The sequence below is a fragment of the Triturus cristatus genome, chromosome 2_1 (genome assembly GCF_964204655.1).
Source record: "Triturus cristatus chromosome 2_1, aTriCri1.1, whole genome shotgun sequence".
NCBI lineage: Eukaryota > Metazoa > Chordata > Amphibia > Caudata > Salamandridae > Triturus > Triturus cristatus.
Window position 1 is genome coordinate 1,175,665,394 of NC_140581.1, and position 25,561 is coordinate 1,175,690,954.

At 50.0% G+C, this 25,561-nt stretch overlaps 1 protein-coding gene across 3 annotated transcripts in view; it reads left to right on the forward strand.

The window, feature by feature from the left end:
* GAK (cyclin G associated kinase) overlaps positions 1-25,561 on the forward strand; it is a 1,898,577-nt gene that overhangs the window by 1,058,122 nt on the left and 814,894 nt on the right. For all 3 annotated transcript variants that reach the window (XM_085636622.1, XM_085636624.1, XM_085636623.1), the window contains exon 16: positions 23,496-23,690. In XM_085636622.1, coding sequence (XP_085492748.1) covers positions 23,496-23,690 — 195 coding nt within the window. The remainder of the gene's footprint in view (positions 1-23,495; positions 23,691-25,561) is intronic.

Consider the following 25,561-nt stretch of genomic DNA (forward strand, 5'->3'; position numbering starts at 1 on the left):
TTCTCCCATAGGACCTTTAGTCGAAGGTACAGCCCGAACGGCTGAACAGAATTACTTGAAATTTGGCAGAGAGGTAGTCCTCAGGTCAGGGAAGTGCCTTTTGCAGGTCTGGTGTCAATCTGTTCAGTAGTTCCTGAGAAAATAGCATTTAAAAGCATATAAATATCTATAAGCGCGTACAGTGCGAGCACCCTAACGTGCGCTAACGTAATTCTGATTGGTGGTTACATGTTAGTCAACGTTCGAATTGGTCGAAATCAGGAAGTGTCGACCGCCATTTTGTTTGTTTTCAGTGCGAGAGTGAAAAAGGAAGGTGGCGAACGTGAAAAGGGGGCAGGGTAGAGAGTTCCTGACCCCCTAGCCTTTGTCAGGGGGTCCCTGAAGGACCCCGAAGGCAGAATTTTTTTTTTTTTTTTTTTTTTTTAAATCGCGGTGGTATATATTTAATACGTAGTTTATTGTAAAATAAATATATAAAAAAAATAATACATACATACATAACTTAGCATTTAAAAAAACGTACAAATTCACTGAAAAAAACCATAGGTTTCATACACGTTATAGTTAACAATTAGCATTTAAAAAACCTTGCAAATTCACTTAAAAAACCATAGGTTTCACACATATTATAGTTAGGTGGATATTTCACTCGTAAAAAACCAATGAAATTCCCCCGTTATAGTTAGCACTGACGTCAGTTCTTCTTCTTTTTTCCGCGCCAGTAAGCGCAGATACAAGAAGAGCATACCCTTTAGTCACTTTTTGACTAACTTTTTGGACTTTTTTGGTCTATTCTTTCGAGTCGACCTCGACTCCTGGTGCCGGTAGGGATGCCCGGGTTCAAGTCGTGTGACGCCCGTCACCGACTGATGTCGGTTACCGACTCCCACCGTCGGTGTCTCTACTGCCTTGGGGCCGACCATGATGACAAGTCATGCCCCGACTGCCGGGCCTTGACCTCGATCCGGCAGTCAGCTCTGCGCCACTGGAAGTCCCGGTCGAGGAGGTGGTCGAGGGACCGGTCGCGTTGGGTTCGAAGTCCACGCATTCAGGTGAATCAAAGAAGCGACACCGCTCTTGACTCCCCTCGCTGGTCGCGCGACTCGGCTGATGGTTCGGGTAGCACCACCCGCGCGGCTCCGTCCGAGCCGCAGGCGTCACGTCCGGCCCCATACCCTCTGGTCCCTGGGCCTAATGCGACTCCGGGCGAGATTCGGTACTTCCTCGTGGCCATGAGGAGTCTCGCTCCGCCGTCACGGCCTGCCGGCGCTCCTTCAGGCCCCGCAGGTCCGACTGAGAGGCCTAGCGAGCCGGCGGCTTCGAACCTGGCGCCATCACCGACCTCGGTCCCGACACCGCATGTCCCCATGGGATCCAGGCCTGGATACCGGTCAACGCCGGTTGAACTTACGACCCCTCCGCCGACCCCTATGGTGCCGCCCCCATCTTAGGATGACGCCGTCCTCAGTTTCAGCCCCGGTCCGGGTCCGGCGTCAATGGATGAGCATTTCATCTACCACCCGGCTCTGTCCTTTCTACCTGTATACCAGGAAACGGATGAAGGGGAGGACTGGGAGGGGTCTGGGGACCCCCTGGCACAGCAGTGACAGTTAAGTCAGAACTGGGCAGACGAGCTGGGGGATGCCAGTGTTCTCGACACTTCGCCTGACACTGGCTTCATCTCTCCTCCTTCCGTAGCTACGGAGGAGGGTGCAACTTATTCTGTGGTGCTGCGCAGGGCTGCCGAGGCCCTTCACCTGGAACTCCCTGCAGCGGCCGTGAGGACTTACCTCCTCACTGAGGTGCTTCAACCGCCAGTAAGCTCTTCGGAGCCTCTACTGCAGTTTAATGAGGCCCACACTGACGTTCTGATGGGCACTTGGTCCAAGCCCTCCACAGTCACTCCTGTGGACCGGAACGTGGCCCGGCACCACCGCCCTGCTCTGGGCAACCCCAGCTTTCGGTCAGTACACCCCACTCCTGGGAGCCTGGTTATCCAGGCCTCTACGTCCCAGACCGCCTTCCCGTCCACCCCTCCGGATCGGGAATCCAAAAGGTTGGAGCAGTTTGGGAAGAAACTGTTTTCCTCCCTCAGTTTGGGGTTACGGTCCATTAATACCACATGCCTTTTGGACCATTATGCCCACTCCTTGTGGGATACGATGGCAGACGTACTGCCCCAGTGTCCGGAGGAGGCCCGGACACGGCTCGCCCAGGCTCTTGCTGATGGGCGGGATGCAGCACGGTACTCCATTCGATGTGGACTTGACACCACGGACTCGCTAGGTACAGCGATTGCGACGACTGTGGCGAATCGTCGTCACGCCTGGCTGAGGTCCTCTAATTTTTCAGGGGATGTCCAGAGCACACTCGTGGACATGGCCTTTGATGGCCGTTGCCTTTTTGGTGACAAAGCGGATAGTGCACTGGAGCTCTTAAAGGACTCCAGGGCTACGGCCAAGTCCTTGGGCCTCTCGGCCCCGAGCCCGCAAATTTCTGCTTTTCGCCCCTTTCGTGGCCAAGGAAGGGGCGCCCCCCCCGTCTAGCCACAGGCTGCAGAACCAGCCTCAACGCGGTCGCGGACGTGGATTCCGCCGTGGCGGAGCAAGGGGACAGAAAGCCGGTCAGTCCACATCTGGCCCAGCAGCATCTGCCTCAAAGCCTTCCTAGTCTGACCTGTCAGTCCCATTCCACGCCAGTGGGAGGCATGGGTCGCCATTACCTGCTCCACTGGCGTACCATCATGTCGGACAGGTGGGTGCTGCAAATCGTCCGAAGGGGCTACTCCCTCCCCTTCGAAGCGACCCCTCCAGCCATGCCACCGCAGTACCACCACATGTCGGGGATCGCTTGCAACTTCTGCAGGAGGAGTTTACGGCCCTCTTGGCCAAGGGGGCCATCGAGCGCGTTCCTTGCCCAGAAGTAGGACGGAGTTGGTACTCCCACTACTTTCTGGTTCCCAAGAAGGGCAAAGGGGGCCTACTCCCTATCTTGGACCTCAGGAGCGTCAACGCCTTCCTCCGGAAGGAGAAGTTCAAGATGCTCATTTTAGCTCAGGTTCTGGCTGCCCTAGACACTGGAGACTGGATGGTAGTATTGGACTTGCAGGACGCATATTTTCACATCCCTGTCCTGCTGGCCCACCGGCATTACCTGCGGTTCACGGTAGGCCACGAGCACTTTCAGTTTACCGTGCTCCTCCTTCGGCCTCACCAGTGCCCCTCGGGTGTTCACGAAAGTGATGGCGGTGGTCGCAGCTCATCTGCGCAGATTAGGGGTTCCAGTCTTCTCCTATCTCGATGACTGGTTGTTGAAGGCGGGCTCGCCCCAGGTGGTCGTCTCATACCTCCAGACTGCGGCCGACCTCTTGCATTTGCCGGGGTTCTCCATCAACGTGCCAAAGTCACATCAGATTTCCTCCCAGAAGCTCCTTTTCATCGGAGCGGTTCTGGACTCGGTGCAGTTTCCGGTCTATCCTTCCGAACAGCGGGTTCGGGATATTCAGGCTCTGATTCCGATTTTTCAGCCTTTATCCCAGGTTTCGGTCAGGATGGTCCTACGGCTGCTGGGTCTGATGGCCTCCTGGATTCTGCTGGTACATCACGCCAGGTGGCGGATGCGGGCTCTGCAGTGGGAGCTGAAGTTCCAGTGGGCTCAACATCAGGGCAACCTGTCCGACTACGTCCTGATCTCGGAGGGCACTGCAAGACAGTTGCAGTGGTGGCTCACGGACCGCGATTGGGTCAGTGGCAGATCCCTCTCCCTACCCCAACCGGAGCACGTAGTGGTGACGGATGCGTCCCTCCTGGGATGAGGGGGCCACATGAGAGAGGCGGAGATCAGAGGCCTCTGGTCTCCGGCGGAGTCCCGGCTCCATATCAACCTGTTGGAGCTGCGGGCGATCCGGCTTGCACTGAACTCATTCCTTCCCTGTGTCCGGGGACGTGTAGTGCAGGTGTTCATGGACAACACCACCGCCATGTGGTACTGCAACAAGCAGGGCGGGGTGGGGTCGTGGACCCTTTGTCAGAAGGCTCTGCGCCTCTGGACATGGCTGCAACATCAGGGCATCACCCTGGTGGTTCAACACCTGGCGGGCTCTCTGACCGCCAGGGCGGATGAACTCAGCCACCGGTGCATGATGGATCACGAATGGCGTCTGAACTCTGACGTGGCACAAGGCCTCTTTCGGCAATGGGGAGAGCCTTGGTTAGATCTAGTCGCCACCGAAGAGAACGCGCAATGTCATCAGTTCTGCGCGTTGGAATTTCCAAGGCGGCACTCGCTCGGAGACTCCTTTCGTCGCGAGTGGCGTTGCGGTCTGGTATACGCCTTTCCGCCTATACCACTTCTGCCCAGAGTGCTGAAGAAGATCAGGCGCGACCGGGCCCAAGTCATCCTTGAGGCTTCGGATTGGGCACGAAGATATGGGTATCCCGAGCTACTCCGCTGTCAATCGATCACCCGATTCGACTGCCTCTTCAGGAGGACCTTCTGTTACAGCAGCAGGGGACAGTCCTCCACCCGAACCTGTCCAGCCTCCACCTCCATGCGTGGAGATTGAGCGACGACAGTTGATGCCATTTGACTTGCCTCCTGAAGTCTGTGATGTCATTCTGGCAGCCAGGCATCCCTCCACTAAAACGGTATACGCCTGCAGATGGAACAAATTTGTGGCATGGTGCACAGCAAAGGCTGTGGATCCCCTGTCCGCCCCTCTTTCTGAGGTTCTCCTCTTTCCTCTTTCCCTTGCCCAGCAGGACCATCAAAGGATATCTTTCAGCTGTCTCTGCCTTCTTACGGCTTCCTGATCAGCCTTCTCTTTTCAAGTCGCCTGTTGTTGCTAGATTTTTAAAAGACATTACTCATATGTTTCCTCCTGTCCCTTTCGTAATGCCTCAGTGGGACTTGAATCTGGTGTTAACCTATCTGATGTGCGCTCCTTTTGAGTCACTCCATAACTGTCCTCTTCGTCTTCTGACTCTCAAGACTGCTTTCCTGGTTTCCATCACCTCTGCCAGAAGAGTGAGTGAGCTCCAGGCTCTTTCTCCTAAACCCCCTTTCCTCTCTGTCCATCCGGACAAGGTTGTTCTAAGGCAGGGGTCTCCAACGAGTAGCTCGGGAGCTACTGGTAGCTCGCCAGTACCTTCAAAGGAGCTCTCTGAGGTGAAGTCAAGCTCAGTATCAATTTCAGAGAAGGTGTCTATTAAAGAAGGCAGCACTGATCATCTCAAGACCCCAAGAGTGACAGCCAGCCAAACTTATCACAGTAACTCATACTAACACTCAAACACACACTGTGCCAGCTTATAGGACCTGCTACATGACCGTCTGTATCCAATCTCAATATAATTAAGCCACAAGGAGAATGACCATGTTGCAGTCCCTCCTTTATGAGTCACAACATGTGTGTGTGAACAGTCACCAAAAAAGTATGGCGGTAGTGGCCTGAGCTGTTATCAGTGCTGACCCACCGAAGTGCGGGACTGCAGGAGTCAGAGTGAAAATGTGTCAGTTAGATGCATGATCAGCTCAAGACCTGAGGAGAACAGGGTATGATCCAGACCAGAGAAAATTAAGAGTTTCATCAACATTTATGAGCCCTGCCTTTTCACAGAAGAATGTTCTCTGTGCGTCATCAGAAAATCATGAAATGAATATTTGTAAATCCATAAGGGACAGGCCTATCTGTAAAACTGGAGCCACTATGAACCACGACCAGTTTTACTAAGGATACCAGAATGTGTAATTGATTGGTTATTGAATTTGCCTTTTGGATTCCTCTCCTTTATATATCTGTCCTACCTCACGAGCACTTTCCTTTTTCACACTCCCCTTGGAGCAACCTATTTCTCTATTTAGATAATTGAATATGGTGATCTGTTATAAAAAGTAACTAAATAAACAGTCACTATTGGAGGGATATTTTGTGCCTTTGTCTCTTTTGAAGATACACTTGTTGGTACATTAATGATACAATGCTAATTCTATATGTACCGGATGCCCTTTGACTAATGAATGTTTTTCATAACTGAATTGTTGCTTTAAAGAAGTCTAGGGCCATTGTTTCCTATACCAGTGGTGAGCTTCCATGGCATATGACTGTAATACCTGGGAATTCAAAGTAGTCTGTCCATATGAGGCATTTGTACATGGGCGTACATGATGATAATGACAAGCTGACGTTTTGAGAGTGTGCATTTCTCAAAAACTGAAAACTGATATTTTAAAGGCAGTTTTAGTTTTCAAAAATGGGGTTTCTTCTGGAAAATTGAGTTGTTTGCCCACAGTGGAAAGTAGTATTAGATAGAAAAATGTGCATTTTCTGAAACTGGTGAATGAGAATTTAAGCTGAGCTGGGGAGACGTACTGCTGTGCTTATGTCCTTTGTGCCACTGGGCATGTCAAGATTTGAATATTACTTCATAAGTCAAGGGGAGGCATTTAATATTGAAGAACATTTTCCCAGCATTTCTGCTGGTAACCGCACTTGGTATACTTGGGTGGTAACTACTGAAAATCTTGCTTTGGGTGGTCATAGAGTAGTCACTATTTTACAGTTATAACATTTTCTAGTAGCTCAGGAAGACTTTCCTTGAGCAGAAGTAGCTCTCACTAAAGAAAAGGTTGTAGACCCCTGTTCTAAGGACTCGTCCTTCCTTTCTTCCTAAGGTGGTTACTGCCTTTCACATCTGCCCATCCTCTTTCTGCATCCCTCGAAAGAGGAAGAGAGGCTCCACCATCTGGACCCAAAACATGCGCTCTCCTTCTATCTGGACCGCACAAAACAGTTCCGGGTGGACGACCAAGTCTTCGTTGGCTACGTGGGCGCTAAGAAGGGACGGGCAGTGCACAAGCAGACCATCTCTCGGTGGGTCGTTTTGTGCATTAAGGCCTGTTATTCCTTGGCTAAGAAGGATCCTCCTGTGAGGCTGAGGGCCCATTCCACTCGGGCCACAGCGGCTACTACTGCCTTGTGACGGGGAGTCCCTCTGCAGGACATTTGTCAGGCAGCAACTTGGGCTTCGCTGCACACGTTTGCCAAACATTACTGCCTGGGCAGCCAAGTCCGGAGAGACCGCTTCTTTGGCTGTTCCATTCTCCAGGACTTCCTGGTGTGATCTTGGTTCGCAGACCCACCACCGGGGTTGGTATTACTGGGGTATCTATTCTAAGGTAAGGAATCTAACTAACTAATGTTTCTTACAGATATATCGTTACCGATGGCGAGTAACTTGTTCATCACTACCTTTTATTGAATCAGACAGGTTCTACTTGGACAAAGTTTGAAGACATGTATCAAATTTACAAAAAAGCAGGGATGTATGGAAAGTTGAGCTCCTCTGTACAGGAGGATAGAGAAATGAGAGTTAAATGGAAAAAAAGACCACGGTCATCAGTTGACAAAATTAAAGGAGTGGGTCACTTAGGCACCTGCCTTTGCTTTCAGCGTTTCGTGGAACTTTGTTATGCACACATCTAGAGTCAAAATTGGGGGAGGCAGACTAGAATAATGGAAGCAGATATTGATAAAATTACCAACCGGGCTGAGACTTGTCAAATATTTCTGGAATGTATAAAGATGCCTTTGCCCCTCTTTCCCCTTTGCCGCTTATGAGTTCTTTGTGTTATTTGAATGCCTTTGAGACTGCATTTATTTGAAGTTTTATTATTCTGATTGTATCTGTTTTCCTTCTTCCTTCTAGCCACATTTTTTATTCAATATTGTATTTTTGAAAATCAATAAATACCATGTTTTAAACAAGCATTGGCATAGCCAATAGGTCTCCCTATTGGGACCTTATAGGTATTTAGTTATGCAGCAAAATATCCTTGTTGCAAAAACAGCAACTGTTGCATGGTTTAACACTTATAAGGTCGCAAAGGCGAGACCTAAAAAAGCAGGAAACAAGTGTAACCAAGCTACAGTGGTAAAAGAAGACTTGACCACGAAAACAGATGGATCCATGTCAGGGCGCTCGTCAGGAGGCCACAGCCGCTTGCTCCACCGATTGTGTTTGCCAGTGATGCAAATGACAGTACTAACTATCACACTCCAACAAGTGTGACAATTCAGATTATTCCAGACCCCCAAAGCTATAAGAGTGGATTGGGGCGGGGCAGGTGCTAATTGACTATACCGGATAACTTAAGAAGGCTTTCTTGTAAACAGTTGTGTAGTGCTAGTCCTATTTGTCTGGGAACTACTTGAGCTACTGCATAACGTCTAATCACCAAAGGCTTAAGCCACAAACTGAGAATTTGTGCTCCTAAAGTGCACTTAGGGATAAATGCTGCATGCATGTTTCTGATGGATACATCTGCCAGTGGATTCCTTACCTTGTGAATATCCCCTGCGCCAGCATTCCACGGAACTTTTCATAAGCAGTCCTGATGCGGATCCGTCATGGACATCAGGCCTCCGCATTCCCTACAGGGCTTAAAGCCCGACTTCCTCGTCGAAGACATACTGAATTTAACACAGTAACACCGCTAAACTACAAAGTAGCTAGAGAGCACTGGAAAAAAACCGTTGCGCGTCGACGGCGCGGAAAAAAAGGGAACTGACGTCATCACGCCGACGTGGCCTTCTTATGGCTCCGATGACGTCGTACGGAGTCGCGTGCGGAGCCGATGCATTGTGACGTCGCCCACGTCGACGTGGAGTGCTGGGAAAGAAAAGTTCCGTGGAATGCTGGTGCAGGGGATATTCACAAGGTGAGGAATCCACAGGCAGATACTGTATCCACCAGAAAAAGCGTTACCGAAGGTAAGTAACTTGTTCTTTAGGACTAGGTTGTGATTCTGGCATTTCGTGATGGTGTACCCTACAAACGTTTGTGACCATCCACAAACCTATAAGTATGGCACAGACCTAGAAGTATGTAGGTTTTAGCAGACTCCTTGCAAGTTGTTTCCCACTCTGGAAAAAAAGATTAGCTTTTGCCTAAAACAAAAGTAAGTGCATTTCCAGGATGGAAATTAAGCTCAAATGTTTAATGAGCGATTCAGTGGAAGAAGTTACTTTATGGGGAAAAATAATTCCTTGTAGAGAAAAAGAAAAGTTACTTGTGCAAAAGCACATTTGTCACATTTGCCCATGGAGATTTTATCACCTGCTGGATAATTTTGGATGGCCCTAGCATTCCTGGAGTACTCTTGCGAACCTGTGTGGTTTAAAAAAAAAACTGGATTATAGCACTGTACACTGTAGGGAACATGATAGTGGTACTGAGAATTTTCTTCTTGAGGATGATGCCTTTGTTATATTTAGTATAATCAAATTAAGTTTTATAGTCTGATTCAGAATATGTTCGCGTAGGTATGTGCAGCTGACAAGTTTCCTTCTGTCCAACATGTCAGTGAGCTGTCTAGCAGCAATCAGTGCAATTTTATGATTAGATGTTGGGAATTCTGAACTCTGATGGTGCTAGAAGTTACTTGGAACTGTGATTCCTCATCGAGTCCTCTACATCCTCATCTGAGAACTATGGGTGCTCGGTGTGCTTTATGAACAGAGCCCCAAGTCATGATTGGTAAATACATTCACAGATGAAATGCTCTTTCCGAACTAAGGGACACATCAAACCTAATAATCATTTGTACACTAGAGGCATGGGTGTTTAGACTAGTACCTGCCTTTTGTAAACTGGTAATGCACAGATGGTACAGTAAATATATGTTAAGTATCTATGTACTGCGTGGTAAACATGATAAAATTAAGTTTAGCTGTTTTTTACCTAACCGCTTTGTAAGAGCACAAAAAAATGTGAACATATCTTTATCACAAGAGAGTACGGTAATGGAGTTCATATTATGAAAACTTGCATGTTGTTGTAGATTAACTATCTGAAGCTGTCTGCAAAAACCGTGCCATCATTGTCTTCAACAAAGGCACCTGTTAATAAAATGTGCAATGAAACCTACTACAGTACATTTACAGTAAGAACAACCTTTGCTACAGGGCCTGTGGTGTGGCTGCGTGGCCCTGCGCCGGTAATTGCAACCTGGCCAGCAGGTGTGGGCTCACATATTACACTCTGCGCGTAAGGAGGGTGACGTCTGCATCTGGAGGGCAGAGGGTGGCATCCACTGCAGCACTTCTTCACTGTAATTTTAAATGTAGAGAAAAAGGCCATGAAACTAGATTTTATATAAATACATCGGACCACTGCTGAAAAAAAGCAGTTTGCCCAGGTGGGTCTGCCGCCTTGCCATGAATAACAAGCAATAGTCACACAGCCGTGAAAGTGACATGGCCACGAAAGTGACACGGCCACGCAAAAGTGAAAGGAAAACAAAATGGCGCTGCGCACGCTAGTGTAAACGCAAGCGCTAGGCCATCAGGCAGCACTTTGAAAACCCCGATACTATATGTCTCGGAGCAGCGCATGCGCTGGCTCAGCGAGACCTAAAAAGAGGAAGACTATGCTAGCGCAACATCAACCTGCTTCATTACATTTGCTGCCTCCCAGCGTTCTTAAGATGAATAAAGTTAAGTGCTGCATGGCCCAGTTTCAACTTTTCTTTCTTGACCTGAACAGGAATCTTTGGGAGAAAGAATGGTCTATTACATAATTTTTAAGGGATTTTCAACCTCTTTCCGGTATGCATTTCTCCTCTGGGCTCTTAGACTCTACCTTTGTCACATGCACTATTGCTGTGGTCTAAGGGCTTACCATGAAAACAGCCTTCCTTGTTAAATTCGCGTCAGCAGGAAGTGCAAGCGCTTGACTCGTCTCTGCCCAATACTATTTCTTTCTATTTATTACCAGGAATGTTGTTGATGAGCCATCACTCTAACCATCTTCTCATCAATGTAATGTCATGTCAACCGCCTAAATAAACACCAAATAAACAAAACTAGTAATGCGAAAGGAAATCGGCAAGCGTTCCTGAGGTGTGGAGCGACAGCAGCTTATCGTACAATCCCGAACAACAAAATAGTATATAAATACTGTGGGTGGGTCATGATCAAGAGTATTCTCTTGAACCATCGCCCATGTTGTCATTAGACTGATGTATTTGCCTAACGCTTGAGAAATGCCTACTACCTTTATTGTCACAGGCAACACTTCTACGAGGTTTCAAATACAGCCCATGGCATTTAGTTGTCTAACTGGTTAGTCTTAAGACGTCACCATCTACCCCATTTTCTGTGTTTGTGGCCGTCTTTCATCTTGCCTCCCCATATCTAACAAGTGTTCCGTCTCTTTTAGGATTGGTCTGCAGGGGTGCTTGGTTGCTCTCTTCAGACGCATTCTTCCTGGTGGTTACTCTCCTACACTGGACATGATCATGTTTCTTACCCTCCAGGGTTAGTTACACCATTTCTACCTTATGTTTTTTTTATTCCTTCTTCATTAAGGATTATTTCCCTCTTCTAATGTTTTTTTCCTTCCTTTGGAAGATGCAGGGTCTTTTTTCCTCCATATACGAGGTATACTGAAGGCTTTTGCTGTGCTTAGACTTATGGCTTCTTGTAGGTTTTCCTTCAAAGAGTATGCTAACTGGTCAGTTGGTCTCCAACTGTTCTTGGTGTACTACCCATTAAAGGCAACCATAGATGTATCATTGCCAAATTAAATCTCTATTCTCAAACACATCTCTTGGGACAATCCGGGAAACATCCATTACAACGACTCCGTTTTCACGCGCTGCCATCGCAACGCGGCTTTTACATCACAGGAGGCTTGACACCGCATGCTTTTAGATCGCATGCTAGTAATGCGCATGCACATTTACATCGCTACCGTTTAAAACGCAAGCAATTGCAACGCAGAAACTCGTGCCGTATAAACTCGTGCTGCGACGACATGGGCCATTAATTGGCAACATTGGCTAAAGTAGGGGAACGATTTTACGACCCACCTGCACCCACACCTGTAGTAGAAGGCCGTTGGGACATATACGTAGGGGGACGATTTTACGAGCCCACCCACCCACACCTTTAGTAGAAGGCCGTTGGGACATATACACATTATACATCATTGACTAAAGTAGGGGGAGGCTTTTACGACCCCACCCCCCGCACCCTATGTAAGTGCTGATAACATAACACAATGCAGCAACCATGCGTTCATGCATTTAAAGGTGGACTGTTTTGGCGTAGGTATGTAGTGGATTGTATGTTTTGCCAGCGAATTCCAGGTAGATGAAGACAGGCCTAAAATGCCGTGTGGTATTGGGGTAGCTGTCTGCCTCCAGTCCAAAGCCATCATGAGACAATGTGGTCTTTTGGAAGAACTGTGCTCTCGCTCAATGCTGCTTCCTTCACATCTGGTCGCCAAAGAGTCACTCTGTCACCCTGCAGCCTGCTAATGAGATCCCCCATTTAATTAATACCATAAGAATTTTAATTCTGACTGAATCAATTTAACGTGATGTGATTTTGTCAGCTCTATTCCCCAAGTAAAAAGTGAGCCTGATGCTTATTACATACATCATTTCACGGGCTCTGCATTCCCTGCTGACTTAAACAAATTCTAATTAAGGCATATGAAAGCTCTTGTGATAGCTATGCAAACATTCTGGGTGGGTATGCTTTGCATGATAATTATCCTAGTTAATATTAACGCTGGGTGCTTGGCAATTAGATCTCTGAAACGGAGAGTTATTCTGGATTTAGGTCTTTTTCAGCAGGAGCAATTAAACGAAAAAGATGCTCCGAATTTATGTGGTGGGTTGCTTTAATAATAAAATATATTTGAAAGGACAGGAATTGTTTGCATTGTTTACCGACGTATAATTTTTAAACCCTGTGACAGTTATTAAAATAAAGCAAGCAAATCCCCAAGTGCTCAGTTTATTGTATACGTGAAGGGTGGGAAACAAGCAAAGCTCTTTAGCTGGGATGCACACTGAAATAAAAACAGTCACGCTAAAGCGCACTTTGTTTAAAATTGTGATAATGCGGGTGCATTGCAGCCCCAAACTGATCGTATGCATGTGCTGCTGAACATGCACATCACCGGAAAACGGTAAAAATATACCTATGAAAGCCTTTCTGTGACTAGCCCATTATCCTTCAGTGGAAAAAAGGAAAACCTGTCAATTAGGCATTGAAATCTAATTGCTAGATGTGATAAGTTACTAAATTGTCTTGAATTATAGTTCGTATTGGTAGGCCCAAATTTGCAGATGGAAATGTTCCCTAGCACACGCTGCGGTCAATGGCTTGGAAATTATTCCAACCTTCTCAAATGATCTGCTCGCTCTTTCCGCATAAGATCGACATTATAAAAACACAAATAACCCTTCCTTTCAGCATGAAAAGCCAGGTGAAAATATCACTCCTTTAACAGACTGTAATATGGGGAACTGGGGACCCCTGCGAAGCTATTTTCTGAATAAACTGACTTGCAATGTATAGAACAAAGTGCAAAAATGGCATTGCACCTGTCCCACTCGTCCAAAAACTGCAAGTGCATTATTCTATGGATTTATCTCAGTGACATAATTTAGAGGTTAACAGAAATCACAAACGCCCACTTCCCTCGCTTCCCTTTTTTTTTTATATACCCTTGGCACTGCCCTTCCGCCCTCCTAGTTCAGGGCTCAAAGGGGTGGTGCCAGCCGGTGAATGTAAACAAGGATTTCTAAAAGACGTTTACTTTCTGCAGTGTCTGCCTTCTGTGGCCTTTCGGCCCCTTCTAAGGGCGTCTTCTCATTTGTTGGGGGGTGGGGAAAAGAGAGAGCGTATGAAGTCTTGTTGGCACTACACAACATCATACTGTGGTGTAGGGACGAAGATAATGGTAGGGAGAGATCAGCTCGGTGCCATGCTTCCTGCACCCAACACAGACACGCAGATGGCTCATCTCACTTGCATCTCTTGCCTATTCTCACTTGCATCTCTTGCCTATTCTCACTTGCATTTCTGGGCTCCTTCTGCTCCCTCAGCTCTATTAATAGAGGCGGACGAGTGGTTACATTAATAGGCATGTATAATATAAAATAACCGTTGACTAAGGCACTAAGTGAGGGATGGGCAGACGAGAGAAAGGAAGAGGGTAGGTAGGGGCGCAGTTATCATAGGGATGAAGTAGTCTCAGTCAGTTGTTAACACAGGGGCTCTCAGGGTGAAAAGTGTCCCAGAGTTTTCGTAACACTGTGCCACCTCCCGTCTCACACCGACACGGGCAGGAATCTGCATACACTGAAGGTCCCTGTGACCCGCGCGCAGCCGGAAGTTATATTTATATATTTATGGTATTTAGAAAGCGCTCTGCAACCCTACGGGCATCCTGGCGCTGTGAGAGTATAACTGAGACAGATGTGCATCATGAGTAGAATGAGTGATCAGTTTGTTTCTAGGGTAATTAAACTTTGGGGAATAGCCATGTCTTTACCTTTTTTCGAAATGCCATCAGTTCGCCTGTTTTCCTAATAGCAATAGGGAGGCTATTCCAGAGATGGGCTGCCGCTATACTAAAGGCTCTGCCACCATGGGTGTCAGTAAAAGGACGTGTTACCTGTGACCGGGGTCCTTTCAGCTTCTCCTGTGGGGCAGTGGGCAGCAGAGCGCCTGTCACCAAGGATGGATGAGGGTCAAGCCAGAGAACCCGCGGCCTTCGCGGTGCTCCCTGCTCCTCTTTCATATTTACCGCTGCTTCTACGTCTCTTTCAACTTCCCCACCCCAAAACAGACGCCCTCCTCCCGGTCTCGACCTTTAAACATGTTCTCCAAGCATTGGCGCGGGAACAAACTCATTATAGGGTGTTTACGAGCAAAAACGAGAAACCATTACGCTTTGTAATGGCGTGCGATCTTTCGGTATGCGTCCTAATGGATTTTACTATAGGGTAAACAATATTGGCGTTGAAACGCCATGCGGCGGAAAGGCGTGCGAAGTAATAGTCATTGCGATGTGGAGGCTGCGTGCTAAAAGCGCGCGTTGTAACGGTTGGCGATGTACTGTCATACATCTGGACAAACCTAACGCCACTGATGTGTCATTCAGAGCGAGATTTATATATTAAGCCCCTTGTCAGTCATACCCTGTAGGGAATTTAATTCCTGGAAGTGCATAATGCAGTAACGCATTCAGTGCTGGATGGCTCTTTTCAAAGAAATATTATATGGCCTCCTTTTAAATCAAGCCATGGTTTTCCTTTGAAGTCCTCAAATATCCTGCTACACTAGGGGCAACAAACATGTCTTCACATTTAGTTTAAATTCAAACAACCACTAAGAGCATTGTATTATATTGATAGTCTGTGCCTTGCCTGACGTTCAATATCTGCTCATTTGGTGATTCGATAACATTTGTTTAATTATTCACTGTCCAGGAAAGAGATATCGCTGAAAACTCAGACTCTAGCTCAGGTAGCTGACCTAGGATGAATAGGTACTTGTTCAACATCAGTCCTCACAGAGCTATCAAAGATGTAAGTTTAAATGCTGTAATTACTGAGATGTTAGCTGAGGAGCTCCCCCAGGGCAGGGAGACAAACCCACAATGGGGCTCAGAATTGATGACTTGAAATTTCTGTAACTGTTTCCTCAGTACGTTCCATTGCTCAGAGTTCTGCGTGAGTACTCTGCTGTAAGACTACTCATCATCAAGTCATCCGCTGACTCATTGTCAGTGAAATTGCTCTCCCACCCCCGCAGCTCCACCATCAAGTGAGGCCCTCCTGAGCCCCTGCACTCTCGAGTGTTGGTGTTCGAGGCCCTCTTCCACCTGCAGGGTATACCTGCGCCTCATCCCTGGTGGACCAGTGGACCTCTGTCTCCTTCTCTCGCTCTGCTTTTCCTCTGTTTTGTACTCGTTTTTTTACCCTCATTTCAAGCTCTCCCTGTCACTCTTCTATCTCTTTCTTCCACTTTTCTTGCACTTTTCTGCTTTATTCCCCTTTTATTCCACTCCTTTCCCTTCTTTAGACCGTTTTCCCTGCCGCTGCTGCCCCTGCGGCCCCTCCCCCCGCTCCCCCCCCCAGCGCGACCGGCCCTATCCAGTTCCCCTCTGCGCCTCCCAGCTGTCCAGCCCTCCCCGACCCCTATTTAATGGCAGCCGCGCGCAGCGGGCGTGCCGAAGGTAAGCTTGTCTGCGCCCTTCAATCAATCAATCATGGAATTTATATCGCGCACTACTCACCCGGAAGGGTCTCAAGGCGCTAGGGGGGGGGGGGGATCTGCTACTGCTCGAACAGCCAGGTCTTGAGCTGTTTCCTGAAGGCGAGGTGGTCCTGGGTTTGCCGCAGGCGGTCGGGCAGGGAGTTCCATGTCTTAGCCGCCAGGTAGGAGAAGGATCTTCCTCCGGCGGTGGCTCTCTGGATGCGAGGGACGACGGCGAGGGCGAGGTCCGCGGATCGTAGAAGGTCAGGCGGTCGTTGAGGTACTTTGGGCCTAGGTCGTGGAGGGATTTGTGTGCGTGGGTGAGGAGTCTGAACGTGATCCTCTTGTTGACAGGGAGCCAGTGCAGGTCTCTCAGGTGGCTCGAGATGTGGCTGCGACGGGGGACGTCTAGGATGAGTCGGGCGGAGGCGTTCTGGATACGCTGAAGTCTTTTCTGTAGCTTGGCTGTTGTACCGGCGTAGAGGGTGTTTCCGTAGTCTAGTCTGCTGGTGACGAGGGCCTGGGTGACAGTCTTCCTGGTCTCGGTCGGGATCCATCGGAAGATCTTGCGGAGCATGCGGAGGTTGTGGAAGCAGGATGAGGAGACGGCGTTGACTTGTCTAGTCATCGAAAGGGAGGAGTCCAGGATGACGCCCAAGTTGCGTGCGTGGTACGTTGGCATGGGTGCGGTGCCTAGGGCCGGGGGCCACCAGGAGTCCTCCCATGCGGAGGGCGACGGTCCCAGGATGAGGACTTCTGTCTTGTCCGTGTTCAACTTCAGGCGGCTGATGTTCATCCACTCGGCGACGTCTTTCATCCCTTCGTGTAGGCTGGCTTTGGCGGTGTCGGGGTCTCTGGTGAGGGAGAGAATCAGCTGGGTGTCATCGGCGTAGGAAATGATGTTGAGGTTGTGTTGGCATGCGATGGCAGCGAGGGGTTTCATGTAGATGTTGAAGAGAGTAGGGCTGAGCGACGATCCTTGCGGGACGCCGCAGATGACTTTGGTGGCCTCAGATCGGAACGGGGGGAGGTGTACTCTCTGTGTTCTGCCGGAAAGGTATGAGATGATCCATTCCAGAGCCTTCCCCTGGATGCCGGTGTCGTTGAGGCGTTGGACTAGGGTGCGGTGGCAGACAGTGTCAAATGCTGCGGAGAGGTCAAGGAGGATGAGTGCCGCTGTTTCACCGTTGTCGAGCAGGGCTCGGATGTCGTCGGTGGCTGCGATGAGGGCGGTCTCGGTGCTGTGGTTGGCTCTGAATACGGACTGCGATGGGTCGAGGGATCCGTTCGTCTCGAGGAAGGCGGCCAGTTGCTTGTTGACGATCTTCTCGATGACTTTGGCAGGGAAGGGAAGGAGCGAGATGGGGCGGAAGTTCTTGAGGTCGGTCGGGTCCGCTGTTGGTTTCTTCAGTAGTGCGCTGAGCTCGGCGTGCTTCCAGCTCTCCGGGAAGGTGGCTGTGTCGAAGGAGGTGTTGATGATGTCTCGGAGGTGGGGAGCGATGGTAGAGGCGGCCTTGTTGAAGACATGGTGGGGGCATGGGTCGGTCGGAGATCCGGAGTGGATGGTGTTCATCATGCATGTCGTGTCTTCGGGGGTCACTTCGGTCCATGTCTGGAGGATGGCGGCGGGGTGTGTAGGTTCGGTCGATGGGTGCGGGGGTGGAACGCCGAAGCTGTTGTGGATGTCGGCGATCTTGCGGTGGAAGTACGAGGCGAGGGAGTTGCAGAGGTCCTTCGAGGGAGTGATGTCGTTGTTGCCGGTGCTGGGGTTGGAGAACTCCTTGACGATGTTGAAGAGCTCGTTGCTGTCATGGGCGTTCTTGTCCAGTCGTTCCTTCAGAGATTTCTTCTTGGTGGTGCGGATGAGCTGGTGATGTCTGCGGGTGGCGAGTTTGAGGGCGGTCATGTTGTCGGTAGTCTTTTCGAGGAGCCAGGCCTTCTCGAGGGTGCGGCAGGCCTTCTTGGAGTCCTTGAGTTCGTTGGTGAACCAGGGGGCCTTCTTGCTTCTGGGCCTGGTGAGTGGGTTCTTCAGTGGGGCGAGGTCGTCGGCACAGGAGGTCAGCCATTGCGTGAGGTCGAGGGCTGCTGTGTTAGGGTCCGTTGTCCTGATAGGTGGGTTCTGGCTGAGGGAGGTGGTGAGCTGGTCGACGGTGATCTTGCTCCAGTTTCTGTGGGGAACCTGCTTCGAGTGGTGGTGGACCGTGTTCTTTTTGAAGCTGAAGTGGACGCAGCTGTGGTCAGTCCAGTGGAGTCCGGTGCAGTGGCTGAAGGTGACGTGCTTGCTGGATGAGAAGAGAGGGTCGAGCGTGTGGCCGGCGTAGTGGGTGGGGGAGTAGACCAGTTGCTTGAGTCCGAGGTTGGCGAGGTTGTCCAGCAGGGCGGTGGTGTTGCGATCGTTGTTGTTCTCCAGGTGGAAGTTGAGGTCCCCGAGGAGGATGTAGTCGGCGGAGGGGAGGGCGTGAGGGCTGATGAAGTCTGTGATGTCTTCGCTGAACTGTGCGCGTGGTCCCGGGGGTCTGTAGATGAGGGTGCCTCTGAGGGTAGTCTTGAGGTCGGTGTGGATCTGGAAGTGCAGGTATTCGGCGGCGTTGAATGCGTCGATGCAGTCAGTCGAGATGCGAAATGGTGCTTTTGTGAACGATGGCGATGCCCCCTCCGGTCTGGTTGATGCGATCCTTCCTGATGATCTTGTAGCCGTCAGGGATGGCTATGGCGATGTAGGGGGCTGAGGAGGCGTTCATCCAGGTTTCTGTGAGGAAGGCGACGTCTGGAGATGCGGTGTTGAGGAGGTTCCAGAGTTCCACGGCGTGTCTGTGGACGGAGCGGGTGTTGACCAGGATGCACTTGAGGTGGTTGCTGTTGTCCGTCTTGGTGGGCGTAGTGCCTGTTCGGAGGCAGGAGAAGTTGCAGGATCGGCAGACGAAGGGTCCATGGGTGCGTCGCGGGGACGCTCGGTAGCATCCAGGTGCTCGGGCGGTGTTGAGTGCGATGAGCGTGGCGAAGTCGTAGGTCCTGCGGGGGGGCTGGCGGGCACAGGGACCAGGGGGTCTGGCGCTGGGCGCGGTCCAGGCACGGACGGGCGCAGACGGGCTTACCTTTGGCGCACCTTCGGCGCTCAATCGGCGCTCTCGCTGCGCGCAACCGCTGCGCGGTCGCTGAGGGGGCGTCATAAGTAGGAGCCGGGAGGGAGGGTCAGCCGGGAGGCGGGAGGACCAATGGGAGAGGAGGGGAGGCGGAGCTACGGGTCAGCGGCGGCGGGAAAGCGGCGGGAAGCACGGAGGTGACCGGGGCAGCGGGGCCGGTGAGGAGCGGGGGCAGAGGCGGCAGGCTGCGGGCAGAAGGCGAACCTGAGGAAGATGCGGAGGGCAGCGGCGTAGAGGAGGTGAGCGGAGGTCTTCAGCAATCAGGGAGCGGCCAGGCACCGGGTAAGTCAGCAGGCAGGCAGGCGAGCGGCAGAGCAGCGTGGAGGGAGCGACCGCCTGCGAGGGCACAGGGGTCACCACTATGCGACCAGCGCCAGGAACCCTGGACCTCCGCACCGCCAACGCTACGACCCAGCGACACTCCATGCACTCAACCCAGGCCGCATCAACAACTGCAAGCTAGCATCACAAGCTGACACCCACGGACCCTTCAGCTGTCACCGCTGCCTGCACACCTGCAGCACCACCAGGAACACCGACCCAGCACAACTCGCCCGCAAGAACACACCTGAACCAAAGAGCCTGCCATGCATCCTCCTCAACGTCAGATCACTCCACAAACCCGCCACCGAAATCTGGGACCTCCTCGACAGCACCAACCTGAACGTAGCATTCTTCACCGAAACCTGGACCAACACCACCTCAGGACCGGCCATCGCCATCACCATTCCTCAAGGATACAAGATCTCCAGGAAGGACCGCCCCACCCGCCCTGGAGGAGGAATCGCCATTGTCCACAAATCCGACCTCCGCCTGAGCACACTCCCCGACAAGCCCACAGACCTGATGGAACACCTTCACTTCAAGATACTGGCCGGCCCTACCACCACCCTCCGGGAAACCTTCATCTACCGACCCTGCGGACCATTCGCCAACTCCATCACGGACGTCATCTCTCCGCATGCGATCGCATCCAGCAACTACACCCTGCTTTGAGACCTCAACTTCCACCTCGACAACCAACTGGACACCAATATCACATCCCTCCTGGACAACCTCCACAACATTGCACTCTGCCAGATCGTGACTGAACCCACGCACTCCCTCGACCCCCTCTTCACAACAGGAAACTCCATCACTTTCAGCCACACCACTGAACTTCCATGGACAGACCACCGATGCGTCCACTTCACCTTCAGAGCACCCACCTTCCACAGACACCAGCACCTACTTCCACAAAGAAACTGGACCAAAATCACCGACGACCAGCTCACCTCCTCACTCAGCAACTCCACCCCAACCATCGCGGAAGATGACGACCCCAACACCACAGCCCGAACTCTGCACAGATGGATCTCTGACAGCGCCAACTCCATAGCCCCCCTCACGAAAAACAACAACACTCGCGCCAAGAAAGCCAGATGGTTTACCACCGAACTTCGAGAGTCCAGACGCATGTGCCGCCGCCTCGAAAAGGCCTGGAGGAGTTCCAAATCCACAGATGCCCACAATGACTTCAGAGCCGCCACCAATGCTCACCACTAACTCATCAGAAAAACGAGAAAAAAAGCAATTGAAGACAGTATCTCCACAAACGCGCACAACAGCAAACAACTCTTCAGCATCATCAAGGAGTTCGCCCAACCCACCAGCGAGTCTACTGACATCCTTCCCTCACAAGACCTCTGCAACAAACTCAGCACCTTCTTTCACCTCAAAATCAAGGAAATTTATGACAACTTAGACAAAAACAACCAACACACTGAACCCTCACCAGCCACCCCTGACACCCTGAAGCCAATGATTGACAACTGGACAGCCCTCACCACCGAAGAGACACTGAAGACAATGAAGTCAATCCACTCAGGGGCCCCCACGGACCCCTGCCCCTACCACATCTTCAACAGAGCCGCCCAAACCATCACACTCATGCTCCGCCACACCATCAACCGCTCCCTGACGAACGCCTCATTCCAGGCGACTGGAAACATGCTGAGATCAACCCCCTCCTGAAGAAGCCCTCAGCAGACCCCCAACCTCAAGAACTGCAGACCGATCTCCCTGCTCCTGTTCCCAGCAAAAGTCTTTGAGAAAGCCATCAACAGCCAGCTCACCACCTTCATCGAAGAGCACAACATCCTCGACTCCTACCAATCCGGCTTCAGAAAAAAACACAGCACAGAAACCGCCCTCCTTGCCACAACAGACAACATCCGTTCCCTACTGAACAGAGGAGAAACAGTAGCCCTCATCCTCCTCGACCTCTCAGCGGCGTTCGACACAGTCTCTCACCTCACCCTAATACAGTGACTCCACGACGCAGGGATCCAGGAAAAGGCCCCCCCTTGACTGGATCCACTCCTTCCTCTCTGGCAGAACGCAGCTGGTCAGACTCCCCCCTTTCCTTTCGAACCCTACCCCAACCACCTGCGGAGTCCCCCAGGGGTCCTCCCTCAGCCCCACGCTCTTCAACGTCTACATGGCTCCGCTCGCCCCATAGTCAGAACCTACGGACTCAACATTTTGTCATACGCAGATGACACCCAACTCATCCTTTCCTCATCCAACGAACCGAACACCGCCAGACACCACTTTCAAAAAGGCATGGAAGCCGTCGCCAAATGGATGAAAAGCAGCTGCCTACAACTCAACACCGACAAAACAGAAGTACTCATCATGGGCTCAAACCCCGATGCCTTGAACGACACCTGGTGGCCACCTCCCCTCGGAAGCCCACCCACCCCCACGGACCACGCATGTAAGCTTGGAATCATCCTGGACTCCGAGCTCAAAATGGGCCGCCAGATCAACTCTGTCGCATCCTCCTGCTTCCACACCCTCCGCCTCCTACGTAAGACCTTAAAATGGATCCCCCTCGAGCACAGAAATATCGTCACTCACGCCCTCGTCACCAGCAGACTCAACTACAGCAACGCACTCTATGCCGGAATAAACAAAAACCTCACCCGCAAACTACAAAACATCCAGAACGCTGCCGCAAGACTGGTCTTCAACCTGCAAAGACACTGCCACATCTCCCAGCACCTGCACACACTCCACTGTCTCCCCTTCGAGACTAGAGTCACCTTCAAGATTCTCAGCCACGCACACAAGGCCCTCCACGACACCGGACCAGCATACCTGAACAGCCGACTCAAATTCCACGTACCCCAAAGGACCCTACGATCAGCCCAGCTCTCATACGCCGTGGTACCCCGCACCAGAAAAACCAGATCGGGAGGCCGTTCTTTCTCCTTCCTTCCAGCCAGAGCCTGGAGCGCCCTTCCGCTCAACCTCAGACAGACAACATCACTCCCCATCTTTGCGAGAAACCTCAAAACCTGGCTCTTCGACAGACCCCCTTCCTTGATGGACTGGAACCTTCACCCCCTCCCCCCTCCTCCACCCCCCAGCGCCTTGAGACCCTTACGGGTGAGTAGTCGCACTCAACAAACACCCGATTGATTGATTGATTGATCCATCATCCCATCCAAGACTGCAATTTTCCAGCTTTGGGGCTTTTTTTCCCCCAAAACACTTGCTGGCACTCCAGCCTTCGAGGGCCTCTCTTCTCTGCACTTTAGAAAACAACGGTAAATTAAATTAGAAATGTCCAGATCTCTTATTGGGTGAAGATTGTATGGAAAAACAACTGCAGTGTCACTGCCTCCATGTTCTCGAATAGTGACTCAGAATGTTCTGTAAAACCTTGGAGGAACCTGGCAAAGCCTACCTCTGTGGTATGGCTGGAGAGTTGAATGACTGAGTTGACACCTGATGGTGCCGCATATCTCTGAAAAACTTCCAGGATGTATCTGAAAAGGACTCCTGTTGCAGGAAACTGGAGGACCCGTTTTCAGTAGCCACATGATGCTTGTATCCACCCACTTTGCCACTTTCAATTTGTTGTCTCATGCATCAGCAACAGCACCCTCTTGAGCACCTGATGGTTATACCTGCAAATGTCAGCATACAATCTGAAGCCTGAAGAGAACGTTTGTGACAAGGAATCTGCAGGATAACATATCCATTCAGAACGAGTGTTACTGAAGGCAAGTAATATACTCTTGAGATTAGCATTTTATGAAGGATTGTAATCTGCATGCGTCTAAATATGTACCACTATTGAAAAAAAGGGTAATAATCTTTAAATACTTTTTGCAAATGCAGTGAATAACATTTATACATGCCAAATTTAGAAAGCTAGTCTATTTAAACATTATTATCTGTCATAGCTTGTTTAACTTTCTTGTTGCTATTTTTTTTTTACGAGTTTGTATTCTTTTTCACAGATACATTGAATACATGTGTGACATGATGGCGGAAGAGCCTATTATTCCTCATGGAAAGCCAATACTTATAAGATCAATTGTTATGACACCTGTGCCTCTTTTTAGCAAACTTCGGAACGGTTGCCGACCTTTTTGTGAAGTTTATGTAAGGGATGAAAGAGTGCTAACTACATCACAAGAATATGATAAAATGACGTAAGTCCTTCCTAACATACTATTTGCCAAGATGATTTCTAAATAGGCATTTCATTCTCTTCAGTCCATTATATGTCTCTTTGAAATTGATGCATGCTTAAACAAAATAAGCATCCCAAACAATCTCTACTTACAAAGTAGCTCTTTATTATTTTTGTTTTCTTTGTTTCAGCTGAATACAGATAGAACCAACAAGGCCAGCACTAGAATATAAGTCTTTATAATTATGCATACTAGCGAAAGTACACGTTGGTAGCTTGTCAGGAATCCATCCATAATTGTGTAATACAGGACGATGTCAGTACACGAACTGTCACTGATCAATGAAAAAAGACTTTCGGCAGGATATAGTACATTTGATAAACAGTTTTGACAGACGGTGGCGCCGTTAATCACAGCCATATAAGGATGGAAGAAGAACTTTATGGTACCTAAAAGACTCAGTTAGCAACATCAGGAAGGAGCTATATTGTAGCAACAGTAATTAAAGAAAAGAGAAAAGTCAGTGTCTGTGGAAATGAGGACGCCCTTTGGGGCAACAGGTGCCAATATTTCAGTGTGGCATGTGTCAGGTGATGAGGGAAGAAGAGACTAACAATCCAATCATGCAGTATCAAGATTTCTGGAATGGATGGGGGCATATTGGAGGCAGTCTACTTCCCACTCCAGTGCTGTTGTGCATATATCTACATGGGGTGGTTTAGGTGAAGGACCCCACCGGGAACTAAAAGATTGGGATTGTAGGAACCACACGTAGGTGTTTGCCATACCAGTCTACTAAAGGCGGCCGCTGAGAGATTAACCCCCATCTCTTCAGGGAGGTTGCTCATCTGCCTTGACCAACAACTCAACAATGTATGACTCCTAGGCATCTAGAGATAAGATGATTCCCCAGAGTCATAGGCAATGATCTCCATATTGTTGTCTCCGCGGATGCCCATTTAAGAAGATCCTTCAGCCAGAAGTACAGTAACGGCGCCACAGCAGACTTCCAGGTGATGGTGATACGGCCCTTCAGGAGAACGAATGCCAAGTCAATGAATCTAGCAATATACTTATTCTTGCCTGTCTAGGTAGTCTGTCCCAGCAGACCATGAAGTGAATCACACTGCAGTTTGGGCCCATAATCTCTGACCGTGCGCAAGTCGTCACACCCCCTCCCACCACTGATCAGCCAATCTGGGGCAGTCCGATACCATATGATAAAAATCCGCGTCTGCACAGAGGCATCTTGGAGGGACACCCGGAAAGATATGGTTAAGGCGGATAGGGATCAGGTAGGTCTGGTGGATGTAAATAAATTTCAGATGGGAGTTCCTAGAGATCCCACATACTTGTTCTAGCACTTGGTTGAACTGTTTGTCCATCAACTCCTGACCAGTAGATTGAGCCCGTTTGTCCCGTAAAACCCGGCAGGTTTGCACATGAGGTTCTTACAATCTGCTATAAAGCAGTGTTAACTCTTGACTACCAAAGCCATGGCGTAATAACATTCGTAGAGCCGGGGACGTGGACTGTTCAGTACGGTCCAGTCTCCACACAGCCCCAATAGCTGCTATCAAAGCATTGTACGTCAGGAATTGACCCCTCATGAAACTCATCTTTGTCCCGGGAAATCTTGGAAGGGCATCAGAAGTTTGTGTTTATATAGATAACCCAGCATGACAACACTCACAACTGTCCATGCATCCACATCGTGATTATCAGCAATCCTGTGAAATCCCAGGAGTACCCACAACAGCAGGGAACGGGGCATGTGGAATTGGGCCACTGCGCTGGGTCACATGTCGATCCCAGGAGGAGTTAGCCACGCTAATCAGATGCCCATCTGCCTCGTATCCAGTCTGGGGTCCATCAGTCAGCCCAGGATA